Source organism: Hyperolius riggenbachi, chromosome 9, assembly GCF_040937935.1.
Source record: "Hyperolius riggenbachi isolate aHypRig1 chromosome 9, aHypRig1.pri, whole genome shotgun sequence".
In the NCBI taxonomy this organism is placed as follows: domain Eukaryota; kingdom Metazoa; phylum Chordata; class Amphibia; order Anura; family Hyperoliidae; genus Hyperolius; species Hyperolius riggenbachi.
In genome coordinates, this window is record NC_090654.1 from 196,434,380 (window position 1) to 196,456,295 (window position 21,916).

At 47.9% G+C, this 21,916-nt stretch overlaps 1 protein-coding gene across 1 annotated transcript in view; it reads left to right on the top strand.

The window, feature by feature from the left end:
• Positions 1-1,235: 1,235 nt before the first annotated feature.
• Positions 1,236-21,916, top strand: part of DCAF5 (DDB1 and CUL4 associated factor 5) — an 87,226-nt gene continuing 66,545 nt past the window's right edge. Inside the window, exon 1 of the mRNA XM_068253851.1 lies at positions 1,236-1,582. Coding sequence (XP_068109952.1) covers positions 1,327-1,582 — 256 coding nt within the window. The 5' untranslated portion in view covers positions 1,236-1,326. The remainder of the gene's footprint in view (positions 1,583-21,916) is intronic.

Consider the following 21,916-nt stretch of genomic DNA (forward strand, 5'->3'; position numbering starts at 1 on the left):
CTGTCAAGTGACAGACAGCCTATTGGCCCAATCAAAGTGAAGGGCTCTTATCCTACAAAAAGTCACTGGACCTGACAGGGTCCAGAGTGGGACAATTGGAGCGGCCGTTAGATTTGGGGTGAGCGCGAGTAAGTTAGTAGTGCATGCTACAGCAGTAGCGTGCCTACTTTGAACATTTTACTTGCACTGTCACACTAAGCTGCGCTGCTTGAGCAGTGTAGCCAGTGGCGTAGCTAAGGAGCTGTGGGCCCTGATGCAAGTTTTACATGGGGCCCCCTAAGCACTCTATACATAACAATTGATATGGCGCACCAAAATCTGCCAATGGCAACTACAGTGTCAGAGGTGCAAGAAGGGGATGGGGAACAGTTTGTTAATGATTACCAATATTCAAAGTATCTATAGAAGTGATTATTATGAGCACAGGACCAATAGAGAGCTAATACTGCAATTGAGTGAGGGCCCTGAGGGGTCCCTCTGGCCCAGATGCGGTCGCAACCTCTGCAACCCCTATTGCTATGCCCCTGAGTGTAGCTTTGTGAATCAACCCTTATGGCCTTTTTCCACTAGCAATCGCTAGCGTTCGCGCTAAACACTAGCGTTTGCGATTCAGCCAAAGATAACATTTCCCGGCCATTTCCCGTTTGCGATTTTGCTATGCTATGCAGTGCATAGCAAATCGCGGCAAAAATCGTTCCATGGCGCGATTTAGTAAAAAACAAATCGCGGTAGTGGAAATTACCTACCGCGATTCCTATGTTATTTAGCAAACCGTAGCGATTTGCGATTCAGCAATCGCAAACGCTCTAGTGGAATAGGGCCCTTACTGATTTGTCTGTGAACCAGATGTAGCCATCAAAAGAGCCACATCTGGCTCCCGAGCCATAGGTTCTCCACCCCTGCTCTAGGGCCTCTGGGCTTGTGCATCTCACATGCAAACTGCTGCTTAGCTCATAAGTAAGTACTCAGTCACAAGAAAAGTCACCCCCCCCCCCCCCCCCCCAAAAAAAAAAACAAAACCTGAGTGTGACTAATGAGTGGTGTTCATGGGAGCATTGCTATTGCTCAAGCAGCTGTGCTACCACGTGGAAGAAACACGTCCCTGGACTATAATGTACTCCTACTTTATAGGAATGTGACGAACGCTGGCTGAATGAGGCAGGCAGCACGCTGAAGTGACAGCCCAGGTGATGGTGGTCACACTGGAGGGACAGTCACAGCAACAGGGAGGGGGGAGGAAGCGGAGGATCAGCTGAGGGAGGGGGCGGAGCTCGCAGTGGCCCCGCAAGTTGCCTGTGTACAGCTCGGCGCTGCTGCCATGTCCGTATGACGAACCCCGGATCCAGAGGCCAGCCTGGCCCGTCAGCTGCCACCATGAAGAGGGACACGGGCTGCGGAATGAGGTCGGCGCTGGGCTTCCTGTCCCGGAGGGGCCTACATGGAGACCCCCTGCTGAAGGAGGACTTTCAGAGGAGGAGGCTGCAGGCCTGCAGGAACCTCTACAAGAAGGACCTGCTGGGCCACTTCGGCTGCGTCAACGCCATCGAGTTCTCCAACAACGGGGGACACATGCTGGTGTCAGGTTAGTGACAGCCGCCGCCCGCACCGAACCCCAGATCTGCCCGACCGCACCCCGATATTCAGCACCTCCCTACTGCCAACCAATGGCCTAATGCAGCTCTGCACCCCAACAATGCACTACAGAGATCAGCCCTGACCTCGGCCCTGTGTATGTGTTTATCTTGTGGGATCTCTGCTCGAAGAGGGGGGATAATCCTGCTGAGCAATAATACATCATTGTAGTCAGTCTCCCGTTGGATATACTTCCTAGGTTAAAGTGCAGAAGCTCTTGCAGATCAGGCTGTCAGATGTGTGCCAGGCAGTGTTGTGCTACGCAAGAGGTTCTGCAGCAGCTTGTTAACTCTTCCTGGAGTTGGTTGATTGCCTTCACTAGAGCCTTGTTGTTTATCAGTATATCAGTGGATGATGTGTATGTCCTGGAATCTGTACAAGCTGCCATTTTACTTCCGTTCTGTACAGAATCTGTAGCCTGCTTTGTCAGATTGCCCAGCTTGGTGCCTAACCTTAACACCTTCCTACGTGTTTATTAACCCTAACTTCCAACTACTCCACCTGGCACTTTACCTATATAGATTTATGCCTCACCTTAACTTCCCCTCTGCCTGCTGTGTAATCCAACTCCCCACCTTAAACTTGACTTCTGTGTTGCTTAACTTTGACCCCTTCTTGATGGATTCCTTTCATTCTGCCTGGTGCTTAACCTTGACCCCCAGCTGCCCTATGCCTAATCTTGACCATAACCTGTTTGGGCTGTCCAACCCTGACTCCCTGCCAGCCCGTGCTGCCTAAGCGTGCCCGTGCTGCCTAAGCGTGCCCCCCGCGTGCCCGTGCTGCCTAAGCGTGCCCCCCGCGTGCCCGTGCTGCCTAAGCGTGCCCCCTGCGTGCCCGTGCTGCCTAAGCGTGACCCCTGCGTGCCCTTGCTGCCTAAGCGTGACCCCCGCCTGCGCGCTTCCTGACTTTGGCCGCCGCTTTACCATGCTGCCTGACTTTGACCCCCGTCTGCCCGCGCTGCCAAATTTTGACTTCTCCGTGTGTGCACTGCCTTTTTGTCTGTCATATTTATTTCCTTTACCAGTTGCCTGGCAGACCTGCTGAGCCCTTTACCTGCAGTAGTGTCTGAATCGCATACCTAAAACAAGCATGTGGCTAGTTCAGTCCGAGCGCGGTAATAACAGTGCAGGAGATTTGGGCGCAGCCAGCGCCACCATAGACCGTAATAGGAATTGCGGTGCACAGTGAGTAACTTTGGCACCATCAGAAAAAGGAGCTGAAGTTACTTTTAAAACACATAATACGGCCTCCAGCAATAGCTGGAAGCCAAATTACGTAATTCCCCACTATCCACGTGGACCTGGAGGGGGAATTGTAATTAACGCCGCCTGGACTTGTGCAGCAGCGGGATAAGCCATATACTGGCTGTATCCTGCGCCCAAGTCTCCCAGGAGCCAGTTCTGTCGTAGGCGTCGGTCAGAAACATCTGATCTGCATGCTTGTTCAAGCTGCAAATTTAAAGAGTTGGAGGCAATTTTTATTGTTTATAAGGAAATAAATATGTTGGCTTCCATAGATTTCAAGAGATCTGGAAAAGAGGGCGCAGAGGATTGCCACAGATATTCTAGTACTGAATTCCAATAGTAAAATATCAGTAACGTTTACTGATAATTTACTACGACTTATCTAAACCCTACTCTCACACAGTACATTCCCTCTACCAATGTGTAACCCTTAAGCCTCCCACTACCGATTGCGAACCTTTAAAGAGAAACCGAGGTGGGATTTAATTATGCTAGTGGGGCACAGAGGCTGGTTGTGCACACTAACACCAGCCTCTGTTGCCCCATGGTGTGCCTCCAAGACCCCCCTGCGCGCCGCTATACCCCCCGCAGTGCTGGCGACACGCAGCGTGTCGCCAGCTCAATGTTTACCTCTGCCTGTCTGTTAGCACTGCTCCCCCGCCTCATCCGTATCGGCGCTACCCGCCCGCGTCACTTCCTTTCAATTTAGCGGGAGGGAAGTGACGCGGGCGGGTAGTGCCGATACGGAGGAGGCGGGGGAGCGGCGCTAACAGACAGGCAGAGGTAAACATTGTGCTGGCGACACGCTGCGTGTCGCCAGCACTGCGGGGGTATAGCGGCGCGCAGGGGGGTCTTGGAGGCACACCATGGGGCAACAGAGGCTGGTGCACAACCAGCCTCTGTGCTCCACTAGCATAATTAAATCCCACCTCGGGTTCTCTTTAAAGGAGTTATCAGGCTAAAAAAAAAAATATCATCTTAAGTGGCTGAATAGAGAACTGGTTAAGGGCACTGCCTTTGACATGGGAGACCAGGGTTCGAATCCTGGCTAGGGTCAGTACCTACTCAGTAAGGAGTTCAAGGCAAGACTCCCTAACACTGCAGGGTGGCCTCCTGAGCACGTCCCAGTGGCTGCAGCTCTTGAGCGCTTTGAGTCCGACAGGAGAAAAGTGCTATACAAATGTTTGGATTATTATCTTCACTTACCTGGGGCTTCTGCCAGCCCCATGCAGCCATCCTGTGCCCTCGTAGTCACTCACTGCTGTTCTGGTCCCCCTCCGTCAGCTAGTTTTGTTTTTGCCGACCTTGGGGTTGGTGGGCTGCATTGCGTACATTTTTACGCGTAAAAATGTATGTGTTAATGTTCCTGCACCAGCAGGAATGCGAGAAAATTTAAAAAAAAGTAGATCCCCCCCCCCCCCCCCCCCGGCGGGCCACAAAGCCACCCGCTATGTACAGCCACCTGCTTTGAAAAGCCACAATTTGGAAAGCGGGAAGACTCAGCGCCCGCTACTTTATCGAGTGCCTCTGGGTGCCCAGATTGTCGTGTTGCCACAAATCGTGGCTTTTATAATGGGGGCCTATGGCGGCCTCTTTTCCGAGGTGTCTGTGCTACCCTTCTGGCTTTGGGATCACATATCCCTCTCCGTTCAGATTTGCTTTAACCACTTGTGTACCAGCAGTCTCTGGCCCCTTAAAGACCAGGGACTTCTGGTACCAAAAACAGGGCTTACCGGCCCCTTGCCACATGGGAGTCGCCATTCACGGTGCTCGCTATCGATAAAACCCAATCGCTCTGCCATTGCTATGATGGACCCTGTGGTCAATTTGAGCCAATGAGATTGGCTCACAGTGATCACGGGATCAGGTGCCAATGAAATCGGCTCCTGACCGGCTCACAGAGTTCTGCCATCATAGCGACGGCAGGTCGAGCGGGCTTTGGGGACAGGAGAGAAGCACAATCTGCAGGAGCATGCAGTGGGGAAGTTGAATTCTATGCCCTGGCAGGGATAACAGGTCCCAAACAGGGCATAGATTTCAACTGGCATCATCCGGAAGCAGTTAAAGGATACATGAGACAAAAATAATTAATGCTAATCTACTTACTTGGGGCTTCCTACAGCCCCTTGAAGTCTCTGTGTCCCTCGCTGCAGCTCCGCTGGCAGACACTCTTCTGGGGTCCCCTCCATAGTGGCTGCTGATCCGATCGGGTCAGCAGCTTCTAGGCATGCTTGATATTGGAGTCAATGCACAAAACTTCTCATAAATGACTTATTTTTCTCCTGATTAAGATTAAATACCTTTCAGCACATTTACAAGCAAAATAATCACTCAAAGTAAGTTGTTCCTAATTAACTACATTTCAATATGCTGCACATGATGGAAATAAATATGTTTCTGTCTTTGATACATATTTTGATAAATTTCCAAATGTAAATCAGGGAGAGGAAAGAGGTTTCAATGGGAAAACACTAGCTAAATCATTTATAAATGTATATTGTAAAAAAAACACTTATACAGTAATCAAATGCATGGTGTACTGATTGCGTGTCCCAAACAAAATACAGTCACATCAATATTCATTCAAAGCTACACTGTTCCATGTACGATTATATGTAAACCCCCTAGGAGATGAACTGTGTCATGTATACTGGTATATGTTTATAAAGATCCCTCCCATACATAGAAAGAATGACAATAACCCAAGAAAGGCCTCTTTTTCCATGAACAGCTGAAGGAGGTGAATTCACCGCCTGTCAGCTGTTCCTATCCACTGGCCAGGTACTTACTAGTGCTTGGCACAGGCGGTGGACAGGTGCCACCCCCATTGATGTTACTACATGGGAGATGTAGTCACATTAACCTCCTTGCCAGTATTCCTGACCCAGGCTCAGGGTAAAAAAAAAAAAAAAAGATGCTGTGAGCAGTAATCTCGAGCCTGGGTCAGGGAATCTGCAGAGAGCGCAGCTACATTTATATCTCATTTTCCCTGGTATCAGGACGCCCGCAGCCAGTCTTCTTCCAGTCCTCCAGGGCGCCACGTCAGATGAGATGTCATCTGTCCCATGACGACAGATGGCAATCTCACTCTAGAGATAGAGCACCACCAGAGGACAGGAGGAAGAAATGCAGCATTGGATCATGGGGAAGTGAGTTATGTGCAAGGACTGCTGGATAATCTCTCTGAGGTATTATTTTTGCGAGGATCTTAGGGTCTAAAAGCAAAGAAAAAAAAAAGCAACACTTTTAGACACTTAGGCTGGTTTCACAGTGGGACGTTACAGGCGCACGTTAGAGCAGCCTGTAACGCAGCCCACCGCACAGTATGAAAAATCAATGGGGCTGTTCACAGTGCCCACGTTGCGTTACATTGTAACGCTGCGTCACAAGACAACATACTGCATGCAGTACTTTAGACGCGGCTGAGCCGCGTTAGACTGCTTGCACATGCTCAGTAATCTTGTGGAGGAGCGGCCAGGCACATGGCTAATTAATATGCACTGCACGTTGTGACGTGCAGTGTTTACTTCCTGGAGCAGCCGCTCTGTGCGGCGATTGGCCGGCGGGACCACGTGATGCCGCATGCAAGAGTGCGCATCACGGCATCACTGACGCCAGAGTGAGCTGCACAACGCGGCTCACTCTGACGTCCAGACCCAGCACCACCAGGCGTTCCGTTAGGGGGACGTTATGCGACCTTAATGCCCCCTCTAACGCAACGTCCTGGTGTGAAATTAGCCTAAAATCCAGAAATCATCCTACTGCCAAGAGGGTTAATGGACCTCATCTCTAATGCAGTCAGGGATGAGAAACATCACTGCAGCTGATTTGAACCAGGGCTGTGGAGTCGGTACAAAAATCTACCGACTCCAACTCCGACTCCTCTGTTTATGAAACTCCGACTCCAACTCCGGGTACCCAAAATGGCTCAGACTCCGACTCCTTAGTCTAATACTTCACAGGGCTGTGGATTTTGTACAAAAATCATCTGACTCCGACTCCTCAGTTTATGAAATCCACGACTCCAACTCCGACTCCTGGTGCCCAAAATTGTCCCGACTCCAACTCCGGCTCTACAGCCCTGATTTGAACTACAGTTCTGTGGCATACAAGTAGCAAGAGGGAGGTGCAGTATAGACAATGGGCTAGAGAGCATTTCCCCACATATGTAAGTAAAGTCTTTCTTGCCCCCTCAAAACACACAGCATGTATGACTCTCCCATAGGGCGAGTTTTGTTAGATATATTTTTAATCCAGGAGCACCCAGGTGCCCAGTTACCTTTAAAACAGAAGGCATTTTCATAATTCAGATTTAAGTGAGCAATTGTGGCTTCCCTTTATGCATCACTCCTGAACACGCTAATCATCCCTGAATGCCCCTGAAAGCCAGGCACACATCCAGATCCACCATGCACTGATGAGGATAAGAAAGTCTGAAACAGGCTGCAAGCATGCCTGACCAATGTGGCCCTGGGAAACTCACAAGCCACAGGTACACTACACACCAGCAGGTCCAGGCACACGCCCAACTCCAGGGGCACAAAAAGACAACCCGCACACTCTGGTAAAAAGAATCATAAATTTATTTTTTTCCTACATCACAGTCACCCACAATAGTCTGCAGAAATTGCATACTGTGTACCAGGCACTACATTAAAGTGGAAAGATCAGTCAAGATTGCGTGGTGGATGGCCAGCTTTAGCTTTATCCCCTTTCCACAATTTTCAAAACAAAGCTTTTTGCAGTAGTTTTAAAGCGGAACTGAAAGGTTGAAAAACAAACAGTGTTTCGCTTACCTGGGGCTTCTGTCCTCTGTTCTCCCGCTGCCAGCTACTTTCGGTTTGGTCATACTATCGACTTGTAAGTCGGCGATAACTGCGCCTGCGTACCCCGAGCCACATGTATCTTTCTTTGTGTTCCAGCCTGCAATACAGTCCTGCGCTAATAGTGCAGGACGCTATTGCGGGCAGCGACGCAAGAGAGATATGTGGGGCGCGCAGGGGCAGTTGCCGCTCCGACTGAACTGAAAGTAGTTGGCGGCTGAAGAACGGAGGATCGCGGAGGACTGGCGCAGGACAGGAAGGCTGCAAGGGGCTGGCAGAAACCACAGGTAAGTGAAACACTTACCTGAGGCATAACAATTGGTAAAACTAGATAATTACCTAGGAGAATGGAAGTCTCTGTATCCTGCAGAGGCTTCTCACGTCCTCCTGGCCCCCACCGTTGCCATGCATGGACCCATGAAAGAAATCGAACAACTGCTTGTCTGAGTCTGATCGTGACCAAGCTCCTCTTCGTGCACGAGCGCGGCTATACTGCACCTGCGCAAGTATGGCTTTGTCTGCGCAGCAAGCCATCATTTTTTTTAGTTGCAAAAATGTTGCATATCTTTTATCACCATCATGGCAGCTAAGGTTGGTGTTTTGAATTTGGTTAATTGAATTTCAGAAACCCAAATTCGCCAGTCACCCCACTTCAGCACCCAGACAAGTGAATAGGATCAGGGGGAGTTCATTTACTTGGTACTTTGTTATGCTTCACATGATTTGCATGAAGCGCAAACAAGATCCCTGACCCTGTCCACATGTTTCGGTGCTGAAGCGTGGTGGTGAGTCGAATTCTGGATTCCGAATTTCAATAACCTAAATTTAAACAACAACACTAATGGCAACACTGTCCGCTGTGGTCGCCAGTGTTTGAAATTCTCACACTTCTGCTGTTGTGATTGCCTGACTGCTGTTATCCACCCTGAACAGAGCTTGGCGTCACATTACAGATATTCTTTCACAGTAGTAGGGTTCTCATTGCAATGCTTTGCAAACTTCCTGCATTCTAATGGGATGCGGGTGAATTTATTTATTGTATTTATAAAGCACCAATATATTAAGCAGCACTGGACATTTAGTTAAAGAGAATCTGTATTGTTAAAATCGCTCAAAAGTAAACATACCAGTGCGTTAGGGGACATCTCCTATTACCCTCTGTCACAATTTCGCCGCTCCCCGCCGCATTAAAAGTGGTTAAAAACAGTTTTAAAAAGTTTGTTTGTAAACAAACAAAATGGCCACCAAAACAGGAAGTAGGTTGATGTACAGTATGTCCACACATAGAAAATACATCCATACATAAGCAGGCTGTATACACCCTTCCTTTTGAATCTCAAGAGATCATTTGTGTGTTTCTTTCCCCCATGCACTGAAGTTTCAGGCTGCTCTTTTCTTCCTGCAAACAGCTTTGCCCTTGTTTGTAATTCTTCAGTATGTGAAAGCCCAGCCAGCTCAGAGGACGATTTATCCAGCTTGTAAAAGATAAGAGAGAAGAGAGAAGCTGCTCTAATCTAAATAATACACAGGCAGTGTGCAGAACGGTGCCTGGAAGGGGGAGTTCATAGCAGAACCACAACACTGAAGAACTTGGCAGCCTTCCAGACACAGGCTGACAAGTCTGACAGGGGAAAGATACATTGATTTATTACAGAGACAGTGATAGTATAAAGTGCTGCAGTAAGCCAGAACACATTAGAATAGCTTTTGGAACTTGTAGGATGATAAAAAACAGGATGCAATTTTTGTTACGGAGTCTCTTTAAGGTTACAGACAATATTTAGGTGTGACATACAGCAATACGACAACACAGGAATACATGCAAACCAGATCACGCAGCTTAATATGAGTACTGGGTACTGCTTAGTCAGTCACTGGATGGGAGCATGGAGATTAGGCAAGTCGAGTTCACTCAGATCCATAGGATGGGTGTACGGTAATGGAGGTGCACAAACAGGTAGGAGACATAAGGAGGAGGACCCTGCCTTACTATCTCGAGGGAGAGGTAGCGACACGAAAGGTAGGGGACTAAAGTTCAGCTTCGGGTTGAGAGCACCAGGGGGGGGGCTAGGCCAGAGTGAAAAGGTGAGTTTTGAGGGCCTTCTTAAAGATGTCGAAGGATGGGGATACCCTGATGGGGGGAGGTAGGGAGTTCCATAGTGTTGGAGCAGCTCTTGAGAAGTCCTGGAGGCGTGCATGGGATTGGGTGATGCGGGGGGCAGTAATGCGAAGTTCATTGGAGGAGCGGAGTGAGGTGTGTACCTCTGAGTAAGATCATAAATGTAGGTTGGGCGGTTTAGTGGACAGATTTGTAGGCCAGACACAGTATCTTGAATCTGGTTCTGGACTGGATAGGAAGCCAGTGGAGGGATTCACAAAGATGAGCAGCCGAGGTGAAGCGATGGGAGGAGTGGATAATTCTGGCTGCCGCTTTCATGACGGACTGCAATGGGGCAATTCGGGTCATACATGGATGAGGAGTTTGGTGGTGACAGAAGTCAGGAAAGGGCGGATCTTGTAGATGTTACAGAGGTGGAAGTTGCAGTGAGGTTTTGGATGTGGGGGGGGTGGAGGAGTATGCGGAGTCCAGGGTGACATCCAGAAAGCAGGCTTGAGAGGTAGGCCGAATGGTAGTGTGGTTAACAGTGACTATAAAAAACAAAGCAGTGGCGCACCAATGGACAAAGAAGCGCCTGGGTTAAAACTCAGGGCCAGTCCTCAAGCCCTATTGTGGAAGTCAGTGGTAACAAACTGGAGAACCCGGCGCTTTAAAATATTTTATTCCACAAGTCCCACTTAACCAGGAATAATCCACGATTGCGGTGAAAATGTAAATGACTGTACCTGCATCCAGTGTACAAAGTTAGAATGTCACCTCCTAAGTTATGGTCCAGTTCCGCTCTGCCTGTGTTGCTAGGATCTCTGGTGTCAGCGGCTGCAAACCGCATGCAAAATCAAAGTGCCGCATCCGTCTTCCTCCACGGTAGCCGGCAGTGACCTCAGACCAACTGCGCTTCAGGCTCTGTCGGCGAACTTCCTGGATATGGGGGCAGAGAAAGGGACACCGCAATAATGCAGACTGCGCCTATAGTTGTCAAACTGCACGTGTACTATGTACTTACTGACAACTACTTGGTTTATTTGCATATAATAAAAAGCCCGATCCGGATTTCGGCTCTCAGCCTTAATCAGGGGATAGCAGCATCTATCTGCATGCTGCTATACCCTATCCACCTATCGTGTATTGAATCAAAATTCTGACAGAAATTGTGCAATTCAATCTTTTCCTAAAATCGTTCAGGTCTGGCTGATAGGCAGGAGGAGACCTTATCGTTCAGGCCTAGCTGATAGGCAGGAGGAGACCTTGTCCATGGTAGTGGTGGATAGGTCAGGGGTGTGGAGGTAGATCTGGGTGTCATCTGCATACAGATGATAGCTACCGTAAAACCCAAGAAGGAGATAACCTTGCCAATGGAGGATGTGTATAAGGAGAACAGTAGGGGGGCCAAGGACCGAGTCTTGGGGGACTCCCACCAAGAGGTGGTTGGGGGATGGATGAGGACTCATTGAAGGAGATCGTGAAGGAGAGGTAGGATGAGAGCCAGGGCGGGGTCATGAATGCCCATGGACTGGAGGAGTAGGGGATGGTCCACTGTGTCAAAAGCTGCTGAAAGGTCAAGGGTGAAGGAGTGTTCCTGTTTTTAACACTTGAACTGATCATGTGATTACATTTTACAGAATAGGTATAACTAAAAATAATTATGCTAAATCAATCCCAAATGGTCCCTTGGATTAGTCCCCCGAGGAGATCTGACGATGCCCCAGCTTCTGTTTCTCCTTTACCGGCAACTTTTAGTTCCATTCAAAGACATTGCTGTGGCACTTTCTACCCGTCTGTTAATGTCCCACTTTCCCTCCCTACAGTCGGTGCATTTTTTCCTGACCCAAAAATTCACAGCCCTGGCTGCACGTATATTCCTTATGCCACTTCCTGGGGCTAGATCTATTGTATATGCATAGGCTTATGCTCACACCTTTAACTTTTTTTTTACTAAAGTTGAAAATACTCAGATCTCTTTGCAAAATTCAAATGCCGGCTGGGAAGATAGTATCCTCACCCCCTCTGTGGCAGTCTTCAGGCTGGCAGAACCCTTGATGCTCTGTTCTGTCACTGACAGCTGTGATCTCCTGTTCAGGTTACAGATTTAAAGAAAACCTGAACTGAAAATTAAAAGTCAATATAAACATACACCCGTCATCCTTACCTCCTGTGAAGTCTACTCCTCAATCTCTTTCTCCTCTCCTGCATCCTGTTTGTCCACTGTGATCAATGGAATTCTCCGTCCTCTATTTTGAAAATGGCCATTGCCCTATAACAGCTTTCTGGTCAGCATACTGTTAAACTGTAACATTGCCCACTTGAGCCATAGGGAAACATGGACAATACCTGGCATATCAGTTGTCCTCTCAGCTATAAATGACAGCAACTGATATATAGCTGACAGCAATTGATATATTTCAGTTCTGACAAAATGTAAGACGAAATGGGATCATTGCCAGACGAAAATGGTGAGCTTCTGAGAGGAACTGCTGGCAAGGTAACTATGTAATGTTCATTTGAAGTTACCTCATGTATTTATTTTAAATAATTTTACTCAGTTCAGGTTCCCTTTAAAGTGTAACTGTCAGGCATAAAATCAAAAATCAATTCTTTATTTTTATCTGGTAAACAAGTACTAAGGATGCTAACCAGGCAATCCAAAAATTAAAATCACTATTACTTGTTGCTAAATGAACATTCCCCAGTAAACCTGACTCCTATTTGGTACACAAAAAGGAAGTTGCAGGGCATGCTGGGTTGTCCTTTTTTGCTTCTATACGTCCCCCTCAGAATTAATGTAGCCTGATTGGCCTCTTTCCCTCCTGTATACTCCTCCCACACCACTGTTCCTCACTGATTGGCCAATATTTCTCATGCTGAGACAATGCACTTTCTAGAGTGGAGGGCGGACAATCAGGCACAGGAGAGTAAGGGAGGAAATTACTTCACAATTGGCTTCAAAATAGCCACACCTAAAATGGGAAATGCTAAGAAGGATTTTCTCTTTTTTTTTACTGTAGAAAAATCACTAAAATCAAAATGTGGACAGTGCAATTCACGTTATGTAAGTAGAGAAAGTATTTATCTGCTTATATATGTGTTTTATTTCTGAGATACCATGGCTGACAGTTCGTCTTTAAAGGATACCCGAAGTGACATGTGACATGATGAAATAGACATGGGTATGTACAGTGTCTAGCACACAAATAACTATGCTGTGTTCCTTTTTTTTTCTTTCTCTGCCTGGAAGAGTTAAATATCAGGTATGTAAGTGGCTACTGATAAGAAATTCCCCTTTTTTCTCTTTCTTGCTATCAGAAGCCATTTTCTGCTAGGAAAGTGTTTTATAGTTGGAATTTCTTATCAGTGAGGGTCACACTGTAGTCACTTCCTGTCAGGACTGAGTCAGCCACTTACATACCTGATATTTAACTCTTTCAGGCAGAGAAAGAAAAAAAGGAATACAGCATAGTTATGTGTGCTAGGCACTGTACATACACATGTCTATCTCATTATGTCGCTTCGGGTATCCTTTAAGTCACTGCGCCAGTCTGCATTAGATTGAATGGGAGCAGTGTCTGAAGGCAGAGTTGCAGAGATCACTTCCCCTAGTTCAGTGTTCCCCCAACCCTGTCCTCAAGGCCCACCAACACTGCATGTTTTCTAGAAATCCACAAAGGTAGTTAATCAGCTCTGCTGAGACACTAATTACCTCACCTCTGCATGTTTGTGGGTTTCTGCAAAACATGTACTGTTGGTGGGCCTTGAGGAAAGGGTTGGAGAACTCTGCAGTTGACTGTGAACGTTTTTACAGGCACAGGTATGTTCCAGCTCAGTATCTTCAAAACAGAGCCTGGTAAGGATATTCTGTAAAGTTTGTTGGTATGCCTGTAGCTAACCTGGAGGGGAATTCTTTTTCTGAACAGTGAGCTAGTGCTTTATCATGTGCACTGCTAAAGAGTGTGTTGTCCCATCCTTGAATTAGGTCTTGTGTTAAAGTGAAATTCAGTACAATAGACTTCATTCACTGCATCATTTAATTGCCAATGGAAATGCCCTGTTGTCCATCTCCTGCCAATATGGGTTGGAATGTAGTAGATAGGATTTAGGTAACCTTTTACTGTTTGATTGCGATCTGTAGTTTTTTATGGACATAATCCTCATATCCTGTCACAGGTGAAGAAGTTTGGGCAAGTCACTCTAATGCTGGGAATACACGGTTCGTTTTTGCCTTCGTTTAAACCTTCGTTTCGATTGTGCCTTTTGTCCTTTTCGATCCCGAAATAATCGGTCATACGGTTAATATCACCACCCACGGTTTCGTTTTTTTTTTTCGATTCTGATGGTTTCGTTTTTCCAATGATCGAAGGCTGCAAAGAAACGAAACGAAAATCCCTTTTTACAGGGACGGACTAGCATAAACGAATATATAATCGATCTGAACAGCCATCAAGCCTACCAATGGCTCGATTAGATGGATAAAGAGAGATAATATCAAACATGTTCGATCACTAGTCGTTCGTTTTTGGGGTCTATTAATCGAAACTATAATGAGATTATGACTACTTTCACATACGTTTTCAACACTCGATTCGTTTACCGAACGAATCGAAGGTTTAAACGAAGGCAAAAACGAACCGTGTATTCCCAGCATAAGGCTCCCTGCACACTGCAAATCCGTTTTCTGATTCCGTTTCCGATTCCGATTTTCAATTCCGATTTTCCCTGAATACGTTCAACAGAAAAACGGATCAAAAAATGCAGCATGCAGTAAAGATTAAAAATCGGAATTGGAGGTAAAAACCGATTAAAAAGCGGAATCGGGGGGGCGGAGCCAACCATGGAGGAGTGAAGACGTGAGTGCACCGAGCTCCCGACCCTGCATGCACTCAACAGCTCATACTAGATAGAATACCGAACCTGGCGACATTTAGAAGGGTATGAAGGGTGATAAGAAGGCCTCAGCAACCGACAGGTGCCCTCCAACCCCGAACCAGAGACCGGTAACACGCTATTTCCAAGCCTTAGGCCCGGCCACAGAATCCACCAATATGGCGGACACCGCGCCCTCTACGCCTGCTTCTTTCAAATCAGGTCCGTCTGCTCTTTGCAGCCTGGAGGACATCTGGAAATACCTCCGTGGTCTCCCTACCAAACAGGACCTAGAAGAACAAACAGAACGTATCGTCAACTCCACGAAAGCGGAGATAGCCTCCATACACTCTGATATCACAGGCCTCTCTGACAGAGTCACTTCGGTGGAAAACGGCCTCACAGAGCTACGAGCAGAAGTGGCACAGCTTAAAGTCGCGAAGGAGAAACAGCTTATGTGCAATCGCACACTTCGTACCCAAATGGAGGACATGCAGAACAGGAACCGCCGCAACAACATAAGAGTGCGCGGTGTCCCTGAAACTGTACTTCCAGACGACATCACTGCCATGCTGCGCACGATTTTTAATGGCCTACTGAACCGCCCGGCTGAACAACACCTCAAGTTTGATAGGGCACACAGGGCCCTGAGAGCTGCACCAACGGACCAAGACTCGCCGCGAGACATTATATGCAGGCTCCATAACTTTACCGAAAAGGAATCCATTATGAAAGCCGCACGTGGTGCAGACTCCATCACCTGGCAGGGAGAGGCGATCACTCTATTCCAGGATTTGGCGCCTTCTACACTAATTCAACGCCGGGCATTGAAGCCCCTGATACAGGCCTTGCAGGACATCGGCGCTACTTACTACTGGGGATTTTCTTTCCAAATGATCGTGAAGCATGGATCCAAATCCTTTACTCTGCGACACCCCTCGGAACTACCAGACCTATTCAAAGCTTTCGCTATATCAGCTGTGGAACTGCCTGAATGGGACCCGGACTCTATGGACGTCGCTCGGCCTCCAAGAAAGCGTGGCCCTCGCCGCTAAGGTTTCGTGAGTAACTCTGGCCCCGATGCTCCCCGGTTGCTACGGTCCCACTTGTTTTGGCTCGCTCCCCCCTCCGCCCTGTGTCCGACATGGTGCTCTGTTACTGCCCTGACGCTTGCCTTGCCCATTGCTGGGCGCTCTGCCTCGCCCTCCCGTACCTGGGGGGGGGCCCGCTGCCCGCGCTGGGCCCTGGCGGCACATTTCCTGTTGGCCATATATCTAACTGAGCCCCCATCCTCGGAATATACTGGTCCGCTGCCATCCCTCACCTGCCATGTCGTACACAACATAGCAAATCTCTAGGATCCCTGAGGACCTCGTACCCCGCACTATATCCTACAGAGGGAACTTCATTTTCAGACTCGCAGACACGGAACGATTAATGTGCTCATCTCCCCTGCTCTTCCCCTACTTGGGCCCCCTACCCCATCCACTGAGATGCACCACTTACGCGCTGAGCCCACTAACGGAGGAAATATTGGCTATAGCACGCTCTGGACCGTGTGATTATTCTAGCTTGCTAACATTTCACTGTTATTGCCATCTGTGACTGCTATGGGTTGCCTGATTTGGGGATGGGGGAGATGTGTCTATCTGAGCTAGGAGAGGGGGATGGGGCCTTTCCGCCGTCTTTCACTGGACATGGTGATATTATTTCCGTGTGTAGCGGGACGGTGGGGGCCAGACCCCCAGGTCTGCAGAGTTGTGCCTCATTTTCACTCAAGGCCTGGAGGCGGTTGTGTCTGGAGGGGGGGAGGATGGGGTCGGGACGGACTGGGTCGGGGTGTGCCTGGGGACGGGGGGCCGCCCCCTCCTGAGCTGCTAAAAAATTTCCATGCCGGCCTTTGACCTTTGGGGTGGCCCTGTGTCCCCGGGCTCCCGCCGGGTGCCCCCCGACACCTCTCTACGAGCGCAGTGTATACGTGGCTGTGGTAAGGCTCTCTCTGTGTATTGGACGGATGCGGGCACGCTATGACACTTGCACTGGATGTGGACGTGGGGGGGTTGCGGGGCGCGGCGGGCCCCCCTCCGGTCTCCTCCCGGCCGCGATGATGGGCCCTCCCGTCCCCCTCCTGGCTGCCCCCCTCCCCCCCATGGGCCCCGCAATGCGGGCTGCCCCTGGGGGGGAGGGGGTTGCCGGCCTGGGGGGCGGGACACGAGGCGCCTAGCCCCGGGGGGGGGGGCGGGCCGGGACTCCACCAGGGACACAAAACTTGAGGCGTACAGATGAGTGCTCGGTGTGGGGCTCTGGGGGGGGGGGGGGCTTGGAATGGACTAATGGGCCCTGAAGGGGATCAATTAAGGTTTATATACATCATCTGCAGGCTATCCACGGCCAGCTCATTCCCCAGCAATGGAAGAATTACTCAGGTTGTTTACATTTTGCGGCTATACGCCATTTCGGTTTTCTTTACTGTTATCAAATGCATGTAGAGGTTCTGGGAGCCCCGGGTCACACACTCCCCTATGGTGTGGTTTTCTTTACCCCACGGCTTAATGTCATATACCCGGGAGACCCAGAGTCTCTTAATAAAAGTGTTAATACACTACCTCTTTGGGACCACTAAGTGGCCCACAGGTAAATGTTGTACTGTCTGTACTTCACCTATGTTTTATGTGTGGATTCTGACACACACTGCTCCTCTCTTCATTCTCTATTTCTTTTACCTCTTCTTTCCTCCCACTCGATCTGTCACCTCTTCATATGTCTTTCCTTATGTGAAATGTCGAGAGACCTGCCCGGTAAGGACTCACATTCCAGCAGTCACTTAGGCTGCTAACCCTAAATGCCAAGGGGCTGAATGTTCCTGAAAAGAGATCCTCTATCTTAAATATGTGCCACAAGGACAGGGCTCACTTTATCTGTTTGCAAGAAACTCATTTTAAAGGCCCCAAACCTCCCAAGTTGTTTAATAAATACTATAAACAAGCATACTATAGCTCCCCACAAGACACTAAAACCAAAGGTACAGCTATCTTGATATCCAGAGATACACCTTTCTCCCTGCAGGATGAATATAGTGATCCAGCGGGCAGATTTAACCTAATCAGAGGAACACTATATAATCAAAAAATCACAATTGGATCTTTCTATGCCCCCAATATCCAACAGATCACTTTCTTCCAAGCCTTCCTATCCAAACTCAACACTTTTGCGGAGGGTAGCATAATTATAGGGGGAGACCTTAATCTAGCACTAGACCCCTCTCTCGACTCCTCCTCTCAAAAGTTCCCGGTCTCCAGACAGCTACTTCGAAAATGCAAGTCTCTCCTCCACAAAATGCAATTAATAGATGTCTGGAGGATACACAATCCTACACAGAAAGACTACACATTCTTTTCTTTTCCACACTCCTCATACTCCAGAATCGATTATATATTCACCTCTCACAACCTACTGTCCGTCACAACCGCTGCTAAAATTGGCAACATCTCCCTATCTGATCATGCACCGGTGTCAGTGGACCTGGCTTTAGGAGAGAACAGACGGGGTAATACCTCCTGGCGACTAAATAATTCCCTACTCCAAGATAAGACTTTTTACCAAAAATTTAAAGGAGAAATGGAAGAATTCTTCCAGATCAACAATACGGCGGAGGTATCCCCCACCACGTTATGGGAAACCCACAAATGCTTCGCACGAGGCTTACTTATTAGAGAAGGGGCCAGAAGGAAGCGGATGAGGGAAAAAGACATACAGGATACCCTGTCCTCTATTAAATCCCTAGAGACCCAGCACAAACAGACCTGCTCACCAGAAGTGCTCACTGATCTTACTAAACTCAGGGAATCCCTTAAAAAACTTTTATTCCATAAGGCCAAACATGCAGCAGAAAGATGTCGCCGAACCTTCTACGAATATGGCAATAAATGTAGCTCTATCTTAGCGAGGGCCCTAAAAGCTCAGCAAACCTCCAACTATATAGCTGGTATTAAAAATAAATATTCAAAGATGCTTCATAAATATGAGGACATCTCGGGTGCTTTCCGAGAATACTACTCTAGCCTATACAATTTACCTCCACACACGGGTAATCCACCTCCCCTAGCCAATAGGGTCAAGATGTCTGATTATATCCACCAGTCAGGCATGCCAACTCTCTCAGAAGCCCAATCGAAAGAGCTCGAGGAGCCTTTCACAGACGATGAAATATGCACAGCCTTATCTCAAATGCCCTCTGGAAAAGCCCCAGGCCCAGACGGATACACGCCCGAATATTATAAAAAACTTGGCCCCCTCTTAACCCCATTTATGCTAAAGGCTTTTAATGCTATTATAGAATCCCCCTCGGACCAGACCCGATTCCCTGCCCAGATGCTCGAATCCCACATATCCGTTATTCCAAAAACGGGGAAAGACCCCTCCCAATGCCAAAGCTACAGGCCAATCTCACTATTGAACATTGACATCAAAGTGTATGCTAAAATGCTCGCCAACCGACTGGCCCCATTCTTAACTGAGGTTGTTCACCCTGACCAGGTAGGATTTATACCTGGCAGAGAGGCGAGAGATAATACAATTCGCACCCTGAATGTCATTCATTGGGTGAGGTCCCAGTCCACCCCGACTATGCTACTATCTACAGACGCAGAGAAGGCTTTTGATAGGGTGGACTGGGACTTCATTGAAATGACCCTCCGCCATATTGGCCTAGGAGATAAAATGTGTAAACTAATTCTAGCATTATACTCCTGCCCAAACGCCAGGGTGAAGGCTAACGGAGTACTGTCTGAGGCATTTACTATCCATAATGGGACCAGGCAGGGCTGCCCTCTGTCTCCTTTAATTTTTGCTCTCTCCCTAGAACCGTTCCTATGCACAATACGCAATAACCTGGACATCAAGGGTGTTACTTTTCCATCATCCTCCCATAAAGTAGCTGCCTATGCAGACGACTTACTATTCTTCCTCACCAACCCACACATCTCATTACCTAACCTGTTAAGTGAATTCAAAAAATATGGCCTCTTGTCTAATATGTCGATCAACTATGATAAGAGTGAAGCCCTTGGGATACTATTACCAACAGACTTGAAAACCTCACTTCAGCTTAATTTCCCATTCAAATGGCCCAATAAAGCCTTGAAATACCTCGGTGTACAAATAATCTCAAATCCCAGGGAGCTGTTCTCAACTAACTTTACCCCCACCCTTACTCGTATTAAACAGGACCTCCTTTCATGGGACAAACCTCACTTCTCCTGGTTTGGTAGAACTAGCATCATCAAAATGACTATTATGCCCCGCCTCCTATACCTTTTTCAGACGCTGCCGATATTCATACCCTCCCACTATTTTAAAACAGTCATTCAAACTTTCTCAAAATTCATCTGGAACGGCCGCAAACCAAGGCTTAAATACTCTCTCCAAACAGCCCCCAAAGAGAAAGGAGGGATGGCTGTTCCTAACCCACGCCTCTACCACGCAGCAGCCACCCTGATTAGAGTCATAGACTGGCATAGACACTCACACCACAAGAGATGGGTCTCTATGGAAAATGAGGTCATGAACGGACACCTCATGCATGCTCCCTGGTCTGCACCTCTACTTAAAATAACAAACCCAGCGGCCTCTTTGATTCATCAAACACTTAAAACATTAGCGAAGTTTAGGCGGGACCCGGAGCTATCGCCCTGGCCCTCGCCCCTACTTCCCCTACTGGATAACCCAGGATTCCCTCTCGGTCTCCCTCCCACTAGCTACACATTATGGAGAACCACCCCCATCTTACGTGCACAGCACCTACTCGCTGAGGGAGAATGGATTACACTACAGAACCTTAGACAAACACTTAACTCTCCCACTTTAGACCACTGGTCCTGGTTCCAATTTAGACACTATATTCTGTCCCTGGGTTCTAAAACAAATTTCTCTAGACCTCTAACAGTATTTGAGCAAACCTGTCTTAAGGAGGGACCGATGCGAGGCATGGTCTCATTCATGTACTCACTCTTAAACAACCTGGAGGCACCTGCCGCTTCCTACAAAGAGAAATGGGAACAGGACTTGAGCCTAACGTTCTCAGATAAACAATGGGGAAAAATTCTAACCTTTTCACACAAGTCTTCAATCTCCTCTAAAATCCAAGAGGCCGGATATAAAATTTTTACGAGATGGTACCTCACCCCCACCAAAATACATCGAATGTTCCCAGGATCTTCCCACCTCTGCTGGAGATGTGGGCAAGAGGCAGGAACCCTGCTACATATATTCTGGTCCTGTAGTAAGATTACACAATTCTGGGCAGACATAAGAGACTTAATACACACCATGACCGACTTCCTCCCTCCACCTGACCCAGCGTTCTTCTTATTGCACCACAACACCTGGTCTATCCGCAGATACAAAAAAAACCTTACGAGACACTTAATCAACGCTGCCAGGGCCCTGATAGCTAAAAAATGGAAATCGAAGGTTCCCCCCACAACACTAGAATGGATTAGAGAGGTGGATCGGATAAGTTACATGGAAGACCTCACGGCTACTATACATGAAAAGCGTGAACAATATTGGAAGACCTGGTTCGGCTGGTTTGAATTTAAAGAATCAGATCACTATCGATCCCTTGTGGGTGGACAGGGCACACCATAACAGTACTTGAACAATACACTAGATTTGAAGGAGGACTGTAAAAACTTAACTCATACCGGTAACTTAGCTGATCCACCCTCTTCACGCTAGGCCTCTGTCCCCCCCCTTGGCATTTGGACAATAAAAGCTTCATTCCCGGGATAGGCTCTCGACACGACACTTACCTACTTGTATCTTCTTTTTCTTTTCTCCTCCTCTCACTTTTCTCTACTTTCTCCGTACTCACTCATCTATGACTACAGATAGCTCCTATAACCTATTGGATAGTATGGTTTCCCAAACACAACCAACACAACACTAGTATCCCTAAACCAGAACACGGAAACTGGGATATTGGCCCTAAATCTGAACATAAACGTGATAATTGACAAGCCTCATTGCATGATCCCTTGGGGCATGAGGCTGTCAAAGATATCTCAGACAAGGCCCTTCCCAACAATAAGAGCTACTACATTCTATAGGTTCTGTCTATATGGAATGGATCGCCGTTGAATCTCTTTGGACCGCACTGGCTCGCGGTCTTACACATAGGATATATTAATGTGGCTCGGAAGATCCCTCCCTTTTTCTTTTCTCTTTTCTTGCTAAGATATTGA